Below are 23,295 nucleotides of genomic sequence, written 5' to 3' on the forward strand. Positions count from 1 at the left end.
ATTTTCTTGCAAGTCTAAAGCAGAAATTAAGATGTACGGATGGCCAAAAATTTAAATTGTATTTTATGTACTTTTATTCTATTACATTATAAAATGTTACCATAGCTTTGTGTTCCTGGCTGTATATCCCACCATAGTTTCATTTGTTTGCTATAATTTCTAGACCATGTTATTGATATCCCTTTCAAAATCATGCTTTTTCAATTCTATATGTTGTATGTTTAACTTTTTTTTTACCATGTGTGAATTATTTCATTTGTTCAGTTTAATTTAGCTGAAGATAACTGATCCAGATCCTTCTGCAAAGTAATGATGTCCTCACATTCTTATTTTGGGACAGCTTACATGTATTACAGGTTTGTCAATTGAATACACCACAGAATGGGCACGTCCAATGTTCACAGGAAGGTGGTGCTGTTCTGCCTTTGCAACCTTTGAGTATTGAAGCTGATAAAATTTACATCTTCGATGTAGCCAAATGTTTGCTTTATTACCATCCTAGACCAGACCCCAGCAGTGGCTAGGATACTGGACCAAGCCCCCAATATTTTATTTTATAAGACTGCACGGAAAGAATGATTTGCCCCAGGAGTGATTGCTGAAGAAATGGGGTTTGGTATTTTTAAAACCAAATTAATTCCGAATACGATATTAAACGCTTTAACGCTTAGAATGACCTTTTGAACACCACTACTCAATTCCCTGTTAACAACAAGATCAGAAACATACAGCTCTCAATCCATCTTAAATCAACACTGCATAATGCTTTACAAGCCAGATTTGGCTCCTGTTAGAATCCCTTCAGACTCTGGCTGAATGTCTTCAAAAAGCTGGTTCACCTGGCGCGTTTCAGCTTCTTCCTTGTCCTCAGGCAAGATGGCACTGCTTTAAATATTACTACTCTTTTCTAACCATCCTGCTGGAGGGAAAACTGCCTTTACTTGGATCAAAACAAGAGTTGCCAGATCAGACTTCAGCTCCTCTCCAAAACTTTCTCAAAATCTCTCTCTGAATCTTTTAGCTCCACCCAGCAGTGACATAATCACCCTAACAAATTACCTCTCCAGGCCAAAAGCACATTAACTCACCAGGGACTTTCCCCAATCATCTGCCCAGACTGCAAAACACATTCTTCTGCTCAATTTCATCTTCTCTCAGGCCCTGCAAAACAAATATTTTTTTTTTAAAAACAGGACCACTGCAGTCAAACACACTATAACCCAGCTTTTAACCCTTAAATTGCCCCATATTTAGAGTCCAATATTCCCAAAATCCCCCATCGTCACAGCCTAACCTTGTTAAGCTACTGGTATGTAGCTCCTGCAATATGTCTTCAATGTAAATAGTCTCTGCAGCAATGCCTCTCTTGCATGCATTGGTTTTTTTTTTTCAGAGTATGGTGCTTCCATTTCCCTAATATGCTGACTGCTCTGGCTTGATTCCAGCCCAATTCAATTCTCTACATGCACCAGTAGAACGCAAAATCTGCAGCCTGAATCATCTGTCGACTGAAAGGCATTTGCAACATTCTCGCATGTTGTTTTGGTGCCACTTTGACATCCGGCCCTTGTCAGCCTGAAATTATGGCCCCAAGAGCATGTGGCCCTAGCCTGAGATCTCTGCCACCTATCGCTTGTAGTCTCCAAAAAGCTGGGCCACAACCCATTCCGTAATTGATCCCCACACTTATGTCACTATAAAAGGAAAATGGGATGAGGGATGGATGGTGGTGGGGAAGAAATCATTGGAGAGGAGGGACATCACAAAAGACATGTACTTAACCCTTGACAATTGTGAGTAACTTGGAGACCCACTGTTGTGTAAATCTGTCAGTGCAACTTGGTGTGGTTGCTGGCTGCTGCTGGCTGTTTTTGTCATCTTGGTAATTTATATAAATGTTGCCCCTGTGGTGGATTTCATTGCCGTACACTGCCTGCAGCAATATGATTGTGTTCAGAAACGTTATAAGCTTTTTCACACTACTTGAGGTTTAAAAAAGTCCTTGATTTTTTTTTTTACAGTTAATACAGATTAATAATTCTTGTAATCGTACAATCCGTTCAAGTGCTTATAAAGAATCCAACTTGATAAAAGCTTCAGTACTAGTGCGAAGATCCGCAACCAAAAGCAATGGAAGGAGGTGTGTGTGGGTGTGATTTACTTTTTTAAAAAACCCTTTACTGTCTTGCTTTGTTATAAACAGGAAATTGCATTTTAGTTGATGTTTTTTGTTCAAAGCTTCAAGGAAATGTAGGGGGGCAAATTGGCAAGTTAAAGGATACGTTTGACCCAATGGGTGTAATGCAGAGCAGTGCAATCAAGTTTTATAAAAGCAAAATATTGTGGATGCTGGCAATCTGGAAAGACTCGGCAGGTCTGATAGCATCTGTGGAGAGAGAAACAGTTAGCATTTCGAGTCTGGTGTGACTTCAGAACTATTTCTCATTTTTCTGAATTATTTTTTCAAAATGCTTTTGATAAATTGCTAACCTTTTTATGGTGGTGTTGTCACCCCTGCTGAAGTCCACTTTGTTGAGTTTCTGGCTGATCAGATTGTGAGGTTGCCACCAATCATGCACCTTTAACTATCTTGGCCCAATGCCCTGTAATGCGCTCAAACCATTTTAGCGTACTGCCTCTGTCCTTCATTCAAAAGCTTACTCAAAAACTACCCCTTTAGACTTTGGTTTATAGTTCTAATTTCCTGCCTAAATCTTAGGTTAAGAATTAGTGGACATGAAGCCTTGGTGGAGTTGGGAGCTCAGTTCTAAAGTCTGTTCAGGGGAATTGTGACACAGTCACTGCGGGAATTTGGTCTGTGTGAATCAAGTTGCTAATGATGCTGCATGATCTGCAACATTTGGCTATGGTTTAGCAATTCCTTTTTCAGATATATCATTGCTTTTATTTAGCTTTGTATTTAGGCAGAAAATTAAAATTACAATCGCAAGAAAAATATATATTCAGCACTCGTTGCTACATCTGTAGGTCCCTTTATTTGGATCTGTCATGTTTTTGTCTTATACCTTTTGTACGTTCATAAAAATTCCCACTTTACCTCAACTAAGATATATATTCAGTATTTCAAACATTTTTTTGTCACCTTTGGTACGGCCACACTTGGAATACTGTGTGCAGTTCTGGTCACCCTATTATAGGAAGGATATTATTAAACTGGAAAGAGTGCAGAAAAGATTTACTAGGATGTTGCCGGGACTTGATGGTTTGAGTTATAAGGAGAGGCTGGATAGACTGGGACTTTTTTCCTTGGAGCGTAGGAGGCTTAGGGGTGATCTTATAGAGGTCTATAAAATAATGAGGGGCATAGGTAAGGTAGATAGTCAACATCTTTTCCCAAAGGTAGGGGAGTCTAAAACTAGAGGGCATAGGTTTAAGGGGAGAGGGGAGAGATTCAGAAGGGCCCAGAGGGGCAATTTCTTCACTCAGAGGGTAGTGAGTGTCTGGAATGGGCTGCCAGAGGTGGTAGTAGAGGCGGGTACAATTGTGTCTTTTAAAAAACATTTAGATAGTTACATGGGTAAGATGGGTATAGAGGGTTATGGGCCAAGTGCGGGCAACTGGGACTAGCTTAATGGTAAAAACTGGGCGGCATGGACTGGTTGGGCCGAAGGGCCTGTTTCCATGCTGTAAACTTCTATGATTGTATGATTTAGACATATACTGTGGAACATTCAAGGAGGGGTTAGGAAGTTGCTGATGATGGATGGACCTGTAGGCTGTGATTTTTGAGTTCCAAATAATGAGACCCATCAATGAGCAGCATTATTGAGGAGTAAATCCAACAACAGCATGCAGCACACTCTCAATTAAATATGGTCATGCAGAACTTGCTGTCGGGTGTTGCCCTGCTCTAGCAGTAACTCGCTGAGTATCTCCACATTGAAATATGTGAATGGGGTGAAGTTGCATTGCTTTCCGTTGGATATATATGGTAGAAAAAGATTGGGGCTTTTCCATTCAAGTGTGAGTAATTTTAATAGTTTGTTTAAAGTTTTAGTTGCTGTCAAACATCCCCTCTCAGTACTGGAAATTTACTTGTGAAAACACATTCCTTCAGATTTCAATTATTCGTTTGGTAGTAGAGACCTCAAATATTGCTGAAAAGAAAGAAATGTCGAAGCTTTTTTTGCACTCATCAGGTCACTTCAAGAATACCAATTAAGGGGAAAACAACTTGGACTGTATGAGAAGAGAATGCTGATTGGTTGGTAGGTGGACTCTGACTGTAAGTGGCGTTGCGATGGAGTATGCGCCAATTGATGGTGACTGACAGTTAACTGCCAAGTTCTTTGCACACGGAGGATTATTTAGCAAATGTTGGCCACTCGTGGAATCGCAGCTAATGTTGGCACTGTTCTTGAGCTTTTCAAACTTGGACTGGTGGGGTATGGTCTATACTTTGCCTGGCAGTGAAATTCATATACCACATTACTCATTTTTGTGAGAGGCAGAATGTCTTTTTGGCTTGACAGCAGTATCCTGTTAGTGGCAAACACCGCTCCTGCATAGTAACAGCATGAAACAGGTGATTTCACCTGTTGCTGTAATGTTTGAGATACCTTGCCCTTCCAGGGTAATCTGAGATAGACTGGGCACTGGCTCATCAGCTGAGAAAGAATGCTTGGAAATTAATTGTCAGTCATCAACTGGTGCATTCTCTCATGATGCCTCTAAAGAGTCCACATTTATAAGCAATCAGCACTCTCTTCCCATACCATATAAATAAAGTTTCCCCCTTTATATACTGATATTTGGTACTGTTACAATGTATTTTGAGTGCAAGATGAAAAACTTTGGCCTGCCTTTTTTCAGCAGTTATTGATTTTAAAACTAAATGCTTTCTATGCTTTTTCTTGTTTGTTTCTCCTCCTAATCCCATTTTTATTGCTTTCTGTATGTGATTTAGCATTTGGTTTTTGACTTTGCAGGTCTCAGTAAGAATTCTACAGTCTGGTTGAGGTGATGCATCAATTTGTTCTTTGTCCTATTCTCTCAAATCCCCTGTAGTGAGTTTTGCAAATCACTTCAAAAACCCACACATTGCAGGCACGCTGCTGGCTGTTTCAGATGCATTAATTGTTAGCATCAGCAACAATTTCCGATCTATCTACCAATTAATAGCCCTTTACAAATATCCAGGATTCAAACAAGACAAACCAACATGTATGAGTGCATATAAGCCTGAAGTTGCCAGGGCCTTTGAAGGCTAGATTAATGGTGTCCGGTCAGCATGAATGCATACAGGCAGGGAACTGAGTTAACGGCAGTTCAGAGTAATCCCAATTGATTTATATTTCTGTCGTCCTTCAGTGCTGGTGCTTGGTATATTTTTTCCTGATCCTGTGATTGAACAAGATCTTCTGTCACCAATCCAATGATTGTCTGTATAACCACATCTCCCGACCAAATCCATGAAGCAATCCTGTACTATATTTATTTGACTTTTCTAATGGGCTGACAACTGGGGATTCATCAGTCACCATATCCGAAACAAATGTTTGGATGAATGAATATATAACTTGTTATCAATTTGTCTACAGACCTGTAGCAAGACCCTATTGTTAACTTTGTTCTTGGTTGAGTTCTGTAGGATGCTGGTATTCACATTCCGGTGCCCTCTTGGAGGCATTAAGAGATATCAACATTCAATACTTCACAAGTTCAAGGACTAGGAAATGTTAAAATAATCTGGTTTAATTTATTAAAGTGGATGATATGATAAAGCGCACTCCCTCTCATGGAGTGTATAAGAGATGTAGGTGCCAATTATAAATCATATACTAGGGACTCTTCAGGTTGTAACCTTATCTGTCTTGACTGCTTACGCTAGCCTCAGCAAGACTAGATCAAAAAGATTCAAGCAGCTCCAATATCTGTTTGTTTTTGTCTAATTATATCCTAACATAATACCATTATGTTCATGTTCTAACTACATCTGGTTAATCTTCCTTCAACAAGACGGCAATAAGATCCCTTTACTAGTGAGAAATGCAGTATGGCCTTTCACTTATTTCCCAGTATGTTCATGACACAAGCCAAATCTTGCATGTTTACCACTATAGCCACTTGTTTTATTACTACATGGTTGCTTTTTTCCTATAATCACTTTCATTAGCAAGGTAAAGTCTACACTACTTCAAGTCTAACTTTGTAGTGCTATTGTAGACTGAGTAGTTGTGTTTACTATTTCTGGTGTAACCAAGAAATACTCGATCCAAAATTTTTCATTTTCTGTGTCCTGTCCTCTTGGGATACAAGTTCAGTTTCCTTTCTTTTTCTTGACTGTTAAAGCTCCCCTTCTGTCACTGCCATCTTTTCAGAACACTCAAAACACTTCCGTGCTGACTTGACTCTAGCTTTTGAGGCGAGTTATGGTTCTATAATCTGAGCTACTGGGTTCCTTCAAAACCCACTCTGAATGGTTTTAATAATCCAAGTATGAATAGAGTGCTTTTTAAAAACTATTCCCAGAACTTATTTGTATAATTGTGATCTCTTCATCCTCCATTACCTTAAATCTGACTGCCAGTGTTTTTTCTCTCTACATTTTCCACCGCAGCCCACTCTACCACGGTTTACAGTGTGCCCAAGATCCTCCTAATAGTTTAGTGCATTAGTGTGTCACTGGTGTGTGGATGACTACAGATTGAGAAGGCGGATGGTTACATTATTTGTATTGAGTGAGCAGATCATACATAGGTGACAACGGGTGATTACAGTTGATGCCAAAATGTCTGGTTGAGGAAGGGTTGGTGGTGGTGGAGTGGGTGAAATCAGCTAGGGTTTGTGTGGTAAATATTACACTGAACTTGACTATTAAACCAACCTGTTCCGCTTCAGATAGCGGGTCAGTATTCATTGGCTTGCATGAGCAATGTTCCCTTTCGCGGGTTACCCTCCATCTCAAGAGATGGGGTGAAAATTGGTTGAAGTCACCCTTTCGTCACCTGACAATTGCTTTCTCAATTTCTGGAGCAAAACTTAAATTTAATAATTAGATTGAATTGCATTGTCTCGTCGCTGAGATTGTAGCAAATGATTCTAAACTCTTTAGGCTTTTACTCCCAAGCAAAACTGAAATACATATTTTTGTGAAATCAGTTGAAGCAACTGAAATGATGATCAGTGTCTGATTCTGTTTCTCTTAGAGTACGGAGAGGATGATTCTTGGAACGCTGGAGGAGACGATGGTCAAGGTGATTTGCTTTTAATTTTATCACTTAATACAAGAATTGGGGAAACTGATGGGCTTAATGGGGTCAGGAGTTTCTGTTTTAAGATATTCAAGTTTGTTTTATCGCTATGACAGATATTAATGCTACTTAATTGCAGTTAATATTGTAAGCATATGTAAGGAATAAAAGGCTTAATGCAAAACTGGTATAATCAGTTTATGTTGATAGTCAAATTTGTAATGTTGGGTATAAATTGGATACTGGGGAATGATATTGGTTGTTTTACTGAACTGCTAACCCAGAAGGCCTGGATTGATCCAGAATAATTCAGATCCAACCATGGCTGCTGACGGTGTTTAAGTTCAATTAAATTAATTAAATCTGGACTAAAATACTAATCTGTAATGCTGTTCTTGAAACGTCTGAATTGGTCTGAAAAGCTATTTGGTTAATTGATGTACTAGCAGGGAAGGAAGTCTGCCAACCTTACCTGGTCAGGCCACTACAGGTCTTGGTCCCATAGCAATTTGGTTGAACTCTGAAATGGCCCAGCATGCAATTCAGTTGTATCAAAACTGCAGATAGGAATGGGAGAAAAAATTGGCCTTGCCAGGGATAGGTGTGCATTGTAAAAGAATAATAAGAGTTGCTTATAATGGGAAAGTTCACTGCGATCGCCTGCTCTCATGAAATGAGCTGTACATCTTCTAATGGGTAGCAGTCTACTTTGGAGTAAATAATGTGCAAAGCTGCTCAAGGCCATCATTTACATTAATTTGTACCTTAAAATATTGTCTCAAACTATCCAAAATCCTTTACGGCCATGACTTTTCATGTTGACTACGCAGAGAAATACAGAAGCCATTTTGCACTCTGCGAAATGCCACAAACAGCAAGTTGCTCTGGTATTGGGAGTGATAACTTGAGGGGGACAGTTTAATATCTCTTCTAGTGATTGACACCTCCAGAAATAATGGTGAAGGGCAGTGTTCCTGTGCCCAAACCCTTAGTATAAAAATGTAATTTGTAATTTTACTGCAGTTGCTATCTGATATTTTTTTTTAAGCCTTTTCTTTCAAACTGGCCACCTATTTGAAGATAGATGGTGCTTCAAAATGGAATTTATATGAAGGAATGTGCTGACTTTCTTCGAAGGCAGTTGTTCGGTTCAGAAGTGTTTTGAGCTTTCCTTAAAGTGAACTAATGAAACACAACTATGGGGTGGTATAGTGCTAATTTACCTGGGTTAAATTGACAAATTGTATCCCCTTGAGTTTAGATGTTTGAGGGGAGTTCTATTTATTTAAGGTCTTTAAAATGATTAAGCAGTCTGTTGGGGTAAACCCAGAAATTAATTCCTCTTGAGGGAATCTAGAATGAGGAAGATGCAGTCTTAAAATGAGAACTGGACCATTTCAGAGTGCAGTTGGGAAGCAGCTTTCCAAACAGAGTGGCTTCCCCCTGAAAAGTACAGATATTAAACAACTGAAATTTTCAAAACTGATCAATGGATTTTTGTTAGTTAAGATTTTGGAGGGATGTGGTTCAGTGGTGGGTAAAGTAAGTTGCAATACAAATTAGTAATGATCTTATTGAATGGCGGAACAGATCTGGCTGAAAGGCCACTTCTGTTCCTATAACTTATGTTGTGTTTTTTTTTCTAATGTGAATATCTGATTTTTTTGTGTTTTGTTCCTGTTAGGGTATGATGGCTATGATTACAATTACAACCAAGATAATTCAGGAAATTATTCAGGAAATTATGGCTATAACTCTGGTAATAAAGCTTGGGATGCTCCTAAAAACCCTCACACAGATTCCATCATCGCTAAGATCAACCAACGCCTGGACATGCTCTCTCAGTTAGAGTGTGATAAGACACCAGGTCGCTCTTCAGGCCAACACAGCAGGTATCTTCCGGAAGGTCACTAAATGGTAAAATTCTGTACACATAAAATGAAGAAATTGGCACTTGGGACTGATGTGACACTTCAAATTTAAATAGGCTGGTACACATTTTTTCTTTTCACCCTCCATCCTCGCCCAATCCCAAAGAAACATTCAAGCTTATCTACACCATGGTGAGAAACCCTGATTTATTCATTATTTTACTCCTCCTTTAATTACATCTTTAAATTAACTCAAATTGAGCATGGATTCAATATATCAGGCTTTAACTAACAATTCATTGTTTAAAAAACAAGTTAAATCTGACTGTTTTGTGTGGTATTCTGTGCTAGATTAGCCAGGTGCAAATAAGTTTTAATTTTGAGGCCACTGGGAATGTCGACATATTTGAATGTGGGTTTGCTTAATTGTACAGGGTATTCACCATATGAACGGGCCAAGAATTATCTGTGGTAAAATTATGCTTTGTAACATGGGGAGTATAGAATGCTGTAATTTTCTTGTAAAATCTCCATTCTTTCCAGCAATTAGGTTAAGTTTTTAAGGATGGCACCCAGCAAATGAACATTTGTGATGGGGGAAATGGGGTGGAGACTAGAACATTGGACAGTTGACGTAAGCTCGTCTTCAAAGGTTGCTATTGGCCAAATGTATTTGTTTTCCCACTCCTATGAGAAAAGTTGGATTTTGTCTTTTTGGTTCCAGTAAGCCACCTTTTGCTGCTATATTCAGTAATTTAGACATTGTTTGCAGATGAAGAAATAAAACCTCACACACAGTGATTACCTGAAATATCCTGTTTAGCTTTTAGTCTGCTGTCACTGAGTGGCAGGCTTTTGCCATCGTCCTTTCCAGCTACTGATTAGATTCCTTGCTTGCTCTGCAACTCTTTCAGGTTTACACCTTATGAGTCCTATGACTCCAGGTCTTCAATGAATGACCATGATCCGTACAGATCTGGCTACGGCTATGGTTACGGTGATTCTGGACCTAATTATAACGATTCCTATGGAGGTCACTATGACCACTACGACAACTCCTACGGGACTCGCAGAGATCAGTACCACAACAGAGCATATAGTAGCCAACGGGGTCAGAATTGGTCTAGAGACTGGGCTCCAAATAAGAGAGCAAACTGGAATGACCCCTACATGCAGCCTGGAGGTTCCAGGCGGATGTCTGCACACTGGAATGACATGTCAATGGGAGGCAGAGGCTTCAATGCTGCCTCCTCCACCAGAAACCTCCCCTCGCTCTTCTCCCCAAACATTATCCCCATGGACCTGTTCCGAGCTCAAGGCTCGGCAAGAGCGTTTGGTGGCAGACTGAGAAGGAGAGACAAGAATCGAAACAGAGGCGTAAGTACCTTTTTTTAAACAATGCATTTTATTTCAATCAGTAGCCAATGGGTGTGATCAGTGAAAGATCAAGACGGCCAAATTACAGGATTTTTTTCAGTGCAATGTCCACTTCCCCTTTTTTAATAGCCAAAAATGAATTATTCCTTTTTCTAACTTGCCTGACACTAAATGTAATTTTGACGTTTTTAACCAGTTGTGGAAGAATTTGTAGCTGCCTTAGTTGAGGTCCAAGGAAGAATTAGGGTTTTGGACATTTTATAGTGATTTGTAAGGTAGTGTAGAAGGGTAGGACTGGCTTCAAAATAATTTACATGTTTTCTCCCTCTACTCTTGCCCACACATCTCCCCCAAAGCCTTTGTCTGTTATCCATGCGTGAGCCAAGGTGGTGAGTGTTGGCAGGGTACAAGCATCACTGGGTATTGATTAAGGCAGGAATTGATTTATAAGGTCAGGGCTGATTTATAGTACTGAAACTGCCACCTAAAATGGGAGCCAGACTCATACTTGAGGGCTTTTCTAGTCTGGGTGATTGAAAGGTGTGCATTTCATTCTGAACCATAGTAAGCATCCTTTCAAGAGGGGAGATTGCAAAGTACACTGTAGCCAATCAAATTGCATTGTCCTTGGGCACATGCCATACACCTGTAGCTGCTTTAGGGTTAAGTCGATTTACTTCAAACCACATGTGTTGTACTGCAAGGCTTTATATGTAACCATTTATAATTAATCATTCATCTCCATAATTACCTGATCTTCAAATGTAGATTTTGCATCAGCAAAAATGACCATTGATTAATCTGAAACAAATGTTTTAAGAGTTTTTGAAATGTGATTCAAATGCCAATTGTTTTTGCTTTATATCAGAGGAAGAAGGTTGTAGGTGGTCCAGGTAGGAAGAGGAAACAATCAACCAGCAGCACTGAAGACCCTGAAAACAAACAAGCTAAAACAGATGATGGTGAAGATTCTGATGCTGGTACTGGACACTACACTGTTACATATTTGGACCTTTTGGTGCTGTTTATAAATGGGATGGGCACATGCAAGTTTGAGTCCAGGTCTGAACTATTGTGTAGAGGGGCTGAGCAAATATGACTTCTACTGGTTAAGATCACAAGTGCTCTTTATCCTGGTGCTGGTTGAAAATGGGGCTGTATCATGCTCTACATTTGGTTGCAATATGCTGCAGAAAAGAACTTGAGGAACATTTGGAAAACCTGTCCAAATGTAAACATGATGGGGACGGTGGGGGGGGCGGGGAGGATGCATGATTCTGCTTTAAATTCATCAGCTGGGCTGGCTGGAGAATTGTGAACTTTACTCGTACTGTTCTCTGGGCAATTTGTGAAATAAAAATGTTCACCATCTCATCCAATGAAAGCAATATTGCCATAAAATCATTGATGTGAGACTATTTAATAGAAAATTGTATGGCGGCGCAGTGGTTAGCACTGCTGCCTACAGTGCTGAGGACCTGGGTTCGATCCTTGAGTCACTGTCTATGTGGAGTTTGCACATTCTCCCTGGGTCTGCATGGGTTTCATTCACACAACCCAAAGATGTGCAGGGTAGATGGATTGGCCATGCTAAATTGCCCCTTAATTAGGAAAACTAAATAATTGGGTCCTCAGCGCCGTAGGCAGCAGTGCTAACCATTGTGCCGCTGTACAATTTTCTATTAAATAGTCTCTCAGTAATGATTTTAAAAAACAAAAGAAAAATAATAGAAAATTGCTGTACAGATGGTTGTTGCTATTCTTAAACATTTTATGTTGATCACATGATAACTATTCAAAAGCAATTGTTTTTGTTTCCCTGTTATAGAAGAAAAGGAAGATGATGGGGCTGAATCAGTAAGTACTGTTACTGTTGAAGACTTCTTCAAATTACCTGTATAGAATCTGGACTTATTTGGGCTTTGGTATAACTTTACGTTTGTTACCCAAAGCTAGGATTAGAATTATTTGAATTAAGCCTGAAAATATTTTTATTTGCTTGGAAAGATGGAGCTCAACAGCAAGATGGAGCTCAACAGAAGAGTATGAATTTTGTTCATGTATTGCCTTTGGTATCCAACTTGGCTGAGTGGTAGCTTGCTCTGTCTTTCCGGTTGAGTTCAAACCCCACTCCAAAGACTGGAGCACATAAACTAGGCCAGCAATTTAGTTTGGGATTAGTTTGCTATCTGAGTTGGTCTCTTTTGATCACGTAGCACTACTGGTAGGATTGACTGTGAAACACTTTGGGACATAGCAAGGACATAAACGTGCAAGTTTTCAGAGTACTTGTAAGGTGAATAACTTTACATTTAGTAATCCGCATCTATGAATGTGTTCGGTTGCGCTGTGCAATTGATCCTTGGTTGGCACTTTGGTGTGGTTTTGGAGAACGACAGACTGATGCAGTGCTAGGTTCAGTCCCTGGCCTGTGCCTTTTATATATTTTATGGGATGTAAGCGTTGCTACCAAGACCGGCATCTCTAGTTGCCCCCGAAAAGGGGTCCATCTGGTGTAGGTACGCCCACAGTGCTGTTAGGGAATTACTGATGTTAGCTTCGTCAGAGGTGGCATTGGTATTCCCTTATTGGAAAGGGGGAGGTGTGTGGATGGTCTGCATTGCCGTTTGAAAGTATCACAAGCCACCTTTCCTGGGGAATAAACTCCCTTCAACTTTGGATGGCATTTAATTGTAGTTATCAGTCTGTCGGGTGTGGAATTTGTGGTTGTTGAAATTTCTAATTAATTAAGTGCAAGTTCAGTCGTTGGAAATTGTTCATTTGTTAAAAACTAAAATTCTGTAGGTTACCCAGTACAAGATTGGCACAGACCAATAAAACACAAGTTTTATTCTGGAAGCAAGATTCCAGCTCAACTCTGGTACCCTGCATATTTACATGTAACAAGATTAAATGGCAATGTGTTTTTTTCCACCATCTACCTTAGACTCCTTAAATGGTTGTGGACAAGAATTCATGCTAGGGTTGAATGTTCAGTCCAGGGTTGAATGTATTATGTATGGGAAATGGTGTGAGGAAAAGGCAGCCTATTGTCAGCTGAATACCATCCATTGCAAATTGGTGTTGTGAACTAAAACAGGACTGATGCAGGGTGAAGCTTAGAGAATGAAGAATCCCCCACCAGCCTTCGCTGGTAAGCTATGGCAACACCAAAGTAGAGGATCTGTTGTTAACTGTGTTGGCAAAATTGGGAGTGCGTCTAAGATTGGGGCTGAAGAACACTTGTGTTTTGGAGGTTTATCTATCCTATAACTATGGTCAAGAATTGCAACGGCGCACTGTTTACTAGCTGCCTCTGTTTAGGTACAAAATCAAGACTGCTTTGTTTTATAAACTTGAGATCTAAAAATTTTACATTTATTGTGGCTTGCATCCTTTTCAGGGTGGTGAGGACAAGGATTCAAATGAGAAAGGAGAGAAGAAACCAAAGCGTTGTAAGTTTGACTGTAATGCTGGTTTCTTCAGTAATTTCTCTCCACATGATGCATAACTGTCTGATTTCCATGGAGATGAGTCAAGCATGAATACCATTATGCTCATCTATCTGTGTGTGTGAATATTGATACATTCTTCTCTTGCTCTTCACTCTCCGTCACTCGCCCTTTGATTATGAGAGTCTAGACTGAAATTATCTGGGCTTTCCTGGTAGCTGGCAACATTTTAATGTTTGGATCCTAAGTATGATTCCTAATCTGTGCTCACTTAGTTCCTCCTGGCAGAGGCGTTCCTGGGGTAGGCAAGAGAAAACTGGTTGGAATTCCTGCACATGGCAAATTTCAAGTAAGGACTATGGGAAGAGGGCTAGAGCTCCACTGTGATGCTGAAGGGACTCCCTTGCAATGGCTTCTCATTCTTCCCTCTGCATTATTGCCTCGAGGCTCCCATGGATCTACCTGTTCATAAATGATGCTGGGCATGCTGTTCTCTGCATCCACTGCCAAAAGAAAACCTTTCCTGGTTTTGTCCTGTGTTGTCAAACTGCGTGTCCGACACCCGGTCATGGAAGAGCTGAAATTTCCTTCAGTTAAACGCTGCAAATAACAACCATTGTCTTCAGTCTCAAACCACAAACTGTTCCGTAACTAGATTCCATCCCTTTCCATGCTGCTGTCAGACAAAATGAGACTATTCACAGCCGACGCAACATGGCTTGTGTGTTAATTTAATAATACAAGGTTATCTAAGCATGTAATAATTTCACTGCACGTTTTAATTTTTGGCTTATAGTTTCTCTTGGGTGTAGAAACATAACACCAAAAATTTAATACAGAAACAGAAGCATTCTTAAATTATGTATTTCTGGATCTATAGTATCTGCTATAGTCTAATCCGTACAATGCATGCTTCCATTTTCCTACCTATAATTGTCAATTTATCATTCTTTAAATTTTAAAAAGTTCCTACTATGCAAGAGAAGAAGAAGACTGGCAAACCTAAGAAGAATCGTGACCGTCTCGCAGAGAGGTATGATCATTGATTCCTTCTTAGTATTTTGGCCAGGATTCAACACGTCTTGTCAGTCCATTTTACAACCCGCGTGATGTAAAAGGGTGCAATGCTGTAAGCTAAGTTTCTATGTAGTGCGTTTAGGAAAAGATTGGCGTTGATTGTAAATGATGTACAACCCTTTTCCGGGGCGGTATGGTGGTGCAGCGGTGAGGACCCGGGTCACTGTCCGTGTGGAGTTTGCACATGCCCCATATCTGCGTGGGTTTCACCCCCAGAACCCAAAGATATGCAGGCTAGGTGGATTGGCCACACTAAATTTACCTTAATTGGAAGGAAAAATAATTGGGTACTCTTTATAAAAAAAAAAAAAAAATTTTAAACCTTCTCAGCTGGTGTTTGTCCTTGCTGACCTACTGAGGATAAATTGGATGAGTGTGGTTATGCCATCTTCTTGTAAGAGCTGACAGGTCCGCAGACTCCTGTGGTCATAGAACAGTTCCACTTAATGCTGTGGAGGAGGAGGCAGCTCCACCTCATGGCATTCATATCTATTTTGGAAGAGAGACTGGTAGTGCCTTTGGCATTTAGAATTTGGCCACTATCCCAAGGTATTTAGCTTTGACACTTCATCTACTTCAGAGTAATCTTGCCTTAAAATAAGAGATGTGCAATTACTTCTGAATCTTGATATTGGCAGTGTAATTTCATTTGAGTATTTAAATACTTAAAACGGTCACCTAATATCGAGGGAAGTATTATAATTTAATGACTTTTCTTGAGCCTTGATGTTTTCTTCTGTTAATCCTGGTTGGTTTGTTTGCAGAATAACATATGCCTGCTCGGTGTGTAAGTTCCGTACATTTGAAGATGAGGAGATTGCTGCTCACATGAAGAGCAAGTTTCACAAGGAAACTTTAAAGTTCATTGGGACCAAACTCAAAACTCAGACTGCTGACTTTTTGGATGTATGTATATTGCTGCCTTTAAAGTCTTCATTCCTCATTCTCCCCCTGTCTGCATGGGTCTCAAACCAAAAGATGTACAGGGTAGGTGGATTGATCACACTAAATTGCCCCTTAATTACATTTTTTTAAAAAAAGTCTTCATTCCTAAACGTGATGTCCGAACTGCAGCCTAGGGTTTGTCATGTTGGATACTTGCTTCATTGGTGAATAAATTTTCAAGCAAAACACCAAGTCTTGTTGGTCTCAGCTCAGCTCAGCTTTACGGGCAGCACGGTAGCATTGTGGATAGCACAATTGCTTCACAGCTCCAGGGTCCCAGGTTCGATTCTGGCTTGGGTCACTGTGCAGAGTCTGCACATCCTCCTCGTGTGTGCGTGGGTTTCCTCCGGGTGCTCCGGTTTCCTCCCACAGTCCAAAGATGTGCAGGTTAGGTGGATTGGCCATGATAAAAATTGCCCTTGGTGTCCAAAATTGCCCTTAGTGTTGAGTGGAGTTACTGGGTTATGGGGATAGGGTGGAGGTGTTGACCTTGGGTAGGGTGCTCTTTCCAAGAGCCGGTGCAGACTCAATGGGCTGAATGGCCTCCTTCTGCACTGTAAATTCTATGATAATCTATGAAAAGTATAGAAAATGTTGATTTGAATCTAGCTGGGGAGCTCCATGTTATGATCTCTGGCCAATGGACCAAAAACAAATGCCACCATGCTCTTAATATTGCAACCAATGGTGTGTAGTAACGAGTTGCTTTGTTTTTTCCTCATTCTGGTTTTCTTCATGCATCTCCTAAAGTGGCTTTTATTATTATTAAGAACCCCGCTGATAACTGCGAGAGTGTCTCAAAACCCCAAGGGATAACTTGAGACACTGTATCTTAGTGGTGTATATTTATTTGGAACAATCCAGTGAAGAACCTGTCCAGTTGTTGTGTAAACAATTAATAAAGAATATTTATTCACAGAAAAGAAAAAAATAACACAAGATGAATATACACTGACACTTGAGTATATTGACCATTAAACAGTGTTATCTGAAATTACTTGCCTCTTGTTCCCAAAATATACACACACACCCTGAGCTCACCAGGGCAGCACAGTGGTTAGCACTGCTGCCTCAGCACCAGGGTTCTAGCTTCGATTCCAGCTTTGGGTCACTGTCTGTGCAGAGTTTGCACGTTCTCCCTGTGTCTGCGTGGGTTTCCTCCGGGTGCTCCGGTTTCCTCCCACACTCCAGATGGGCAGGTTAGGATTGGCTTGGATTATGGGGATAGGGCGGGTGAGTGGGCCTAGGTAGAATGCTCATTCAGAGGGCTGGTGCAGACTCGATAGGCTGAATGACCTCCACTGTAGGGATTCTATGGAAACATCCCTTTTCCCAAGCAATGTCCAATTTTCGGAATATTTCGGGTCAGTCCAATTTATAGTTACCACCCTGCTGCTTAGGTGACTGAATCTGGGAATGTCTCTTTCTGGTTCAACGAAGGCACAAAATGGTGTCTTTTAGAGAAGTATATCTGCCATGGCTCTAAATGGAACAGGCCTCTGAGGCTTGGATCATAGATGGAACTGTTGGATTGGAAACTAGCCTGCTTCCCCAATGACTGTGTTCACAGTTGTAGTGTTCAGTCTCCTTGATATCCCACCCTGTGGATTCACCTGTCTACATGTCTCAAATTTCTTGCCGTTAGAAATTATCATTTATATAGCCTCACTGATCTTTGGTAAACAATGTTTCAGATATGATCATTTGCACCTCAGTGTCTCTAGACACCTAATCTTGTTACTGGCAAATTGCATCTCATTGTTCCTCTAGATGCCTGTTAGTCTTGTTGCTTTACTGTTTTGTTTTCATCTCCAGTTTACTGTTAACCTCATTAATTTCCCCCCTAGCTGATCAACCATGCTCTGACCAAGTGTAACCTTTTGGCCTGCATGAATAGCTGGTGATACATTGGTTTAAGCTGTTGGCTCGACACAACTTCCCTCCAGAGCAGGAGAAATTTGACTAGGTGTTTGGCAGCTGTATAGCTTCACCTTTTAAAGTTAAGCGCATTCATGCTTTGCCGTCAGTATGCTGGTGTTCATGATAAAGGATAAACACTAATCCTTAAGCCGGCTTTCTTGAATGCAATGAAGTACAGTTGGTTCCATCGATGGTTGGCAGTCCTTTGGTACCTGACCAATGTTGTTTGTGGTGTAATTTTAATGGGCTTACACTTGAGCATAATCCAGTTTGCATATGCATGCTGTTAGCTGGATTAGTTACGCAGCAGAAATATGAATTTTGACTCTGGTCAGTTGTGACTATGATCAGTCCAGACCCACGGTCGTACCTGTGAACTATCTGGTCTGAACACATCACTAATTCAATTAAGCATGGCGTAATTGGGGAGCTAGGCTGATTATCTGCTGTAATGATCTCTCTGAATATTGTTTCAGGAATACATCTCGAACAAGAACAAGAAAACACAGAAACGCCGGGAGCAGATCGGAGATGAAACTATTCTGAAAAAGCAGCTGATGCAGCAACACGATGTACTCCAGGGTATGTCAGAAACTTGAGACTGATTCATGTCCATTCGTATTCAGTTGTAAAGGAATGTCTTCTGTAGGCAACTGGGGTAAACCTTTAACTCTAAAATAAATGTTGCAATTCGCTTTAATACTTTATTTCTGAAATTATGTAGGAAGTCTGAGAAGGTGGAAAATGAAACATAATGCACACACAGCTTTTCAGATGTTGAACAGAGGGAAAGAGAATATTATCCTATCTCAACCCAGATATTGCCTGATTTAAAAAAAAAAGGGCATTCTACAGGATTGATGCTCCTTATCTTGATCATTTAATTATTAATGAAATGAAAATAGTTTATTGTCACAAGTAGGCTTCAAATGAAGTTACTGTGAAAAGCCCCTAGTCGCCAGATTCCGGCGCCTGTTCGGGAAGGCTGGTACGGGAATTGAACTGTGCTGCTGGCCTGCCTGGGTCTGCTTTAATTTTAAGCCAGCGATTTAACTCCGTGTGCTAAACCAGCCCCTAATGGGTTGAAGAGTTATGGAGAACGGGCAGGAAAGTGGAGTTGAGGCCATCAGCTATGATCATGGTGGAGCAGGCTCGAGGGGCTTAATTGCCGACTCTTGCCCCTAGTTCTTATTAACTTGTATTCAACTCAAAATTATTGACTGCAAGCATGAAGATCAGTGAAATAATGTAAAGCAGGTCAAATTAATCATTTGTGAATTTGGGAATGTGCTTTACCACTTAGTGCCATTTTGTCATTATGAAGTATTGGTGTGGAGAGAATTGTTAATGCTGTGCAGATTTCTTTCCCTGTATTATATTTAAATAAGCTGGATTTGTCTTGTTCTTCATTGTTTTAAGTGTCTTTTGAAGGATGGGGATATTGATGGGCGAGAAAGCTGGAATGTGGAGTGATGCATCATAGATGATGATGATGATGGCTTAGAGCTGATTGGTTTGCCCTGTTGGGTACAGCAGTTGACCTAAAGGAGCTAACATTACTATTGTTGTGGGAGGTGTGCACCAAAAGTGTGATCATTAGGCCTGATGTCGTCACCTTGCCTTTTCATAGGTCATGTCATTGTATAATGTGAGGATGGCTTATTTTTATAACTGCATTGTAGAATAGTTAGTACTGTAGTCCAGTTGTTAGCACAGGAAGATGGAGTTGGAGTAGAAGATGATCACATTGATTCAGCACAAGCTGAATAGCCTCCTCCTATTGATCATGCTTTGCCTGGAGGAGAGGCATTAACTCTTTGCCCGAGTGGGCAGCACGGTGGCACAGTGGTTAGCATTGCTGCCTACGGCGCTGAGGACGCAGGTTCGAATCCCAGCCCATGGTCACTGTCCGTGTGGAGTTTGCACATTCTCCCCGTGTCTGCGTGGGTTTCACTCCCACAACCCAAAGATGTGCAGGGTAGATGGATTGGGCACGCTAAATTGCCCCTTAATTGGAAAAAAAATAATTGGGTACTCTAAAGTTCTTAATTTTTTAAAACTCTATGCCCGCTGCTGTGAATTAAGCTTTGATTATGTATAACGTTTGCAGGGAAACTACAGAAGCTGGACCAACTAAAGGTTATTGTGGGTCAGGTGATTTTGTAGAGCGGTCGCAGTAAGGTTGCTTTTGGCTAGAGAGTTTCTTCTATTTTAACTTTTGAATTTATGCCTGCAGAAATTCTGTTTAATTTTGTTTCTCTAACATGGGCCATTCATTCTGCTGTAGGTATTGGTATGGAGCAATGCATGAAAAAGGTGGAGGCAGCTCATTGTATGGCTTGTGAGATGTTCATCCCTATGCAGGCTGGCTTCATTGCACAGCACTTGAGGTCAGCTGACCACAACCGAAACCGTAAAGTAAGTAATGGAATTGCTTCAAAACAGTAACATCTCGGCATATATAAAATAAACTAGTGTACATTCCAGCAGAGTATTTGCAATGATACTTCAAATATCCTCCCTGTATAATTCCCCTTGTGTCATATTCATTCTTCGAACGTCATCCCCACCCATTCTTTGTATGCCACCTTCTGTTTCTCATCTCCCTGGCCATCCTTTTCCCCACCTTTCTGGCCATCTGCACCATCCCCACGTCCCATGCTGTGATCAGTAAGGGAGGGTGGGGAATGGTGGCGGTGGGAGGGATGCCAGATGTGACGTTGAGATAACCGGACAGTGGTAAATCACCGTGTAGGTTATGGATGCTCTTGTGACATGGGATTGCCTTCTCCCTTTACTCAATGAAGCACATTTGTACTTCTGTCGTACGTTTTTGATGTGGATGCTTAAACTTTAAAAATGATCCTGGATAAATATAGATTTGATTCTTATGTTTAAGATATTGAACTCATAATCCATGAAACCGCACTTGGTGTTAATGTGCTTCTGTTCCTTCCCTTTACCAGGCAGCTATCGAGAGAGCCAAAAAGGGTAGTCTAGTTATTGCTAAGAGCATCCTGAATAACAGCAATATTGCAACAATGCTAGAGAAATATGTCAAGGTAAGGATGCAATATGTTGTTTTCCTTTAAGGTACTTTGTTGTGTTTGGTCATGAATGTTGGCGCCAAGAAAAAGTGCACTTTTCAATGCCTGTTGAGCCCAGGATTGATGTGAAGCCAAGCGCCTTGAATTGTACAAATAATGTGCTACAGCTCGTAACTCTGTGCAGCCTTTCCTTGTGCGTCAGTGTACTCTTTTCAGAGATAACTCTTTCTTTTGTTTCCTCTGCTCCAGATTACCCCATTTGTGGTCAACTTATAGCCAGCTGGGGGCAGCATGTGGCGCAGTGGTTAGCACTGGGACTGCGGCGCTGAGGACCCGGGTTCAAATCCCAGCCCTGGGTCACTGTCTGTGTGGAGTTTGCACATTCTCCCTGTGTCTGCGTGGGTCTCACCCCCACAACCCAAAGATGTGCAGGATGGGTGGATTGGCCATGCTAAATTGCCCCTTAATTGGAAAAAAAGAATTAGATAGTCTAAATTTATTTTTAAAATAAAAAAAACTTATAGCGAGCTTTTGGTTCTGGAACCACACTCAGTGGGTTGTGGAAACAAATTTAACTTAAAATTGTAAATCTTCGCAGTAAGGTGTCTTTGGCTCAAATGTGGATGAGACCAGTTCTGAAAGAGTCTGTTGACCACGAACTCTGGTTGATGTTAGAGTGTGGATTTGTGCCAGGAATTGCACACACTGTTCCTTGATAACAGCAGGGTTAAAGTCAAGCTCTTGTATAAAAAGGCAAAATAAGCGTTGCCCTAACTGCTGAGTTACATCTCATCATATCCTTCGCCCATACTTAATGCTGCTTGTTAAAATTCTTTACTCCGCAGGGTGAAAAACCATTCACCGACGATCCAGATGACAAGGATGAAGAGGAGGCTGGCATGCAGGAAGGTGATGGTGAGGGTGATGGGCTCAACGATAGCACCAATGATGGAGAGAAGAAAGAGGGAGAAGGTGGTGAAGAAGGTGAAGGCGGTGATGGTGAAGGCGGTGACGGTGAAGAAGGTGCTGGGGGTGATGATGGCGAAGAAGCAATAGATAAATCTGAGGAAGTGGCTAATGCCGCGGTGGATGAAGAAATGGAGGCAGAGCCTGAAGCTGAGATGGAAGACTTGGGAGGAGAGGATGATGCAAATGAAAGCAAAGACCCTGAAGAGCCATTTGAAGCTGATGAAGATAAGATTCTGGAAGGAGAGGATGACGCGTTACCATTTGACACAGAGTTAGAGTAACTTTAGTGTGATTTCCTGAAAAGATGTGGATAAATGATTATGTTCCCCAGTCATTCTCTAAAGCTTATAGTAGTTTTAACGTTTCTCATTGTTTGACTTGCTAGTAGATTTGTGTTATTGCTGTACTTGAGTTCCAGCTGATTGTTTCATGCGTCTAGTAAATGCTCCCTATGTACTGTGCTGAATGGCTTTTCACAATGATGTAGACCATAATCTCTCCTGAACCTTTGTGTGAAACATTTTACAATAAACATTCTTTCTATAAGTGGACTAATGGGGCAATCTGTTGATCGTGTCTAGCAATCTTCTTCAGGTCTAGTCGTGTACGAAAGGAGTGTTTTGGTCTTTGCAATTGTAAGCTGTGAAGCTTTCTGGCTTTGTAAATCAAGCCACTCCAGGTTTTAAGAACAGAAAATACCGGAACCACTTGGCAGGTCGGCATCATATGTGGTGAAGGGGCAAAGTTACATTTTAATGTTTCAAGTTGACCAATTCATTTAGAATCAGGAAATTTGTACATGGCAACATCTGATGGGTGGAAAACTGGGGCAGGCAGAGGAAAGAAGCTTGTGATTTAAATGGAGGTCAGGGTGATCAGATACGAGGTGATAAAGGGAAGAGGTGGTAAGAAAAATTGGAGAAATAACAGTATTGAAAAAGAATTGGGCACTTTAAATTTTTTTTTAAAAATGCTCCTTAATTGGGGGGGGGGGGGGGGGGGGGGGTGGAATTGGCTATTCTATCGCCTGTCCTTTATACCATACCTTGATAACACTTGATTTTTGCAAGATCCTGAGACTATGACCCCTAAATCTGGACAACCCAACCAGGGGAAACAGCCTTTCAATGTGCACCTGTGACGTTCTCCAAGAATTTTACATAGTTCTGATTGAATTGAATTCCAATCTGTCCATCTGATATTGGAAACCATTCTTATGGGGAAACATTCTTGACTTGGGTGTAAGGGGTTTTCATATTTAATCAGCTTTCTTGTAGCTTTGTTTCTCACCAAAAGTCACATCTTGAATTGAGATGCAAGCATTTAAACCTCTTTTCTCTCCCCCCCCCCCCCCCCCCCCCCCCCCCCCCCCCGTGGACTTCCATTTGACATTTTCTTTCCTGTCATTTTTATTGTTTGTTGA

At 40.9% G+C, this 23,295-nt stretch overlaps 1 protein-coding gene across 5 annotated transcripts in view; it reads left to right on the plus strand.

Annotated features, from left to right (window-relative positions):
- Window positions 1-22,418, plus strand: part of LOC140403305 (A-kinase anchor protein 8-like) — a 40,045-nt gene extending 17,627 nt beyond the window's left edge. Inside the window, exons 2-14 of one of the 5 annotated variants that reach the window (XM_072491141.1) lie at window positions 2,022-2,140; window positions 7,170-7,217; window positions 8,899-9,106; window positions 10,000-10,462; window positions 11,331-11,442; window positions 12,291-12,319; window positions 13,866-13,917; window positions 14,881-14,947; window positions 15,756-15,897; window positions 18,333-18,438; window positions 20,144-20,274; window positions 20,823-20,918; window positions 21,749-22,418. In XM_072491141.1, the coding sequence (XP_072347242.1) occupies window positions 2,131-2,140; window positions 7,170-7,217; window positions 8,899-9,106; window positions 10,000-10,462; window positions 11,331-11,442; window positions 12,291-12,319; window positions 13,866-13,917; window positions 14,881-14,947; window positions 15,756-15,897; window positions 18,333-18,438; window positions 20,144-20,274; window positions 20,823-20,918; window positions 21,749-22,153 (1,869 nt within the window). In that variant the 5' untranslated portion in view covers window positions 2,022-2,130 and the 3' untranslated portion in view covers window positions 22,154-22,418. Of the gene's footprint in view, window positions 1-2,021; window positions 2,141-7,169; window positions 7,218-8,898; window positions 9,107-9,998; window positions 10,463-11,330; window positions 11,443-12,290; window positions 12,320-13,865; window positions 13,918-14,880; window positions 14,948-15,755; window positions 15,898-18,332; window positions 18,439-20,143; window positions 20,275-20,822; window positions 20,919-21,748 lie in introns of all 5 variants that reach the window. The other 4 variants (XM_072491142.1, XM_072491144.1, XM_072491140.1 and 1 more) reach the window with 4 other exon arrangements.
- The last annotated feature ends 877 nt before the right edge of the window (window positions 22,419-23,295 follow it).

Source organism: Scyliorhinus torazame, chromosome 27, assembly GCF_047496885.1.
Source record: "Scyliorhinus torazame isolate Kashiwa2021f chromosome 27, sScyTor2.1, whole genome shotgun sequence".
Lineage (NCBI taxonomy): Eukaryota > Metazoa > Chordata > Chondrichthyes > Carcharhiniformes > Scyliorhinidae > Scyliorhinus > Scyliorhinus torazame.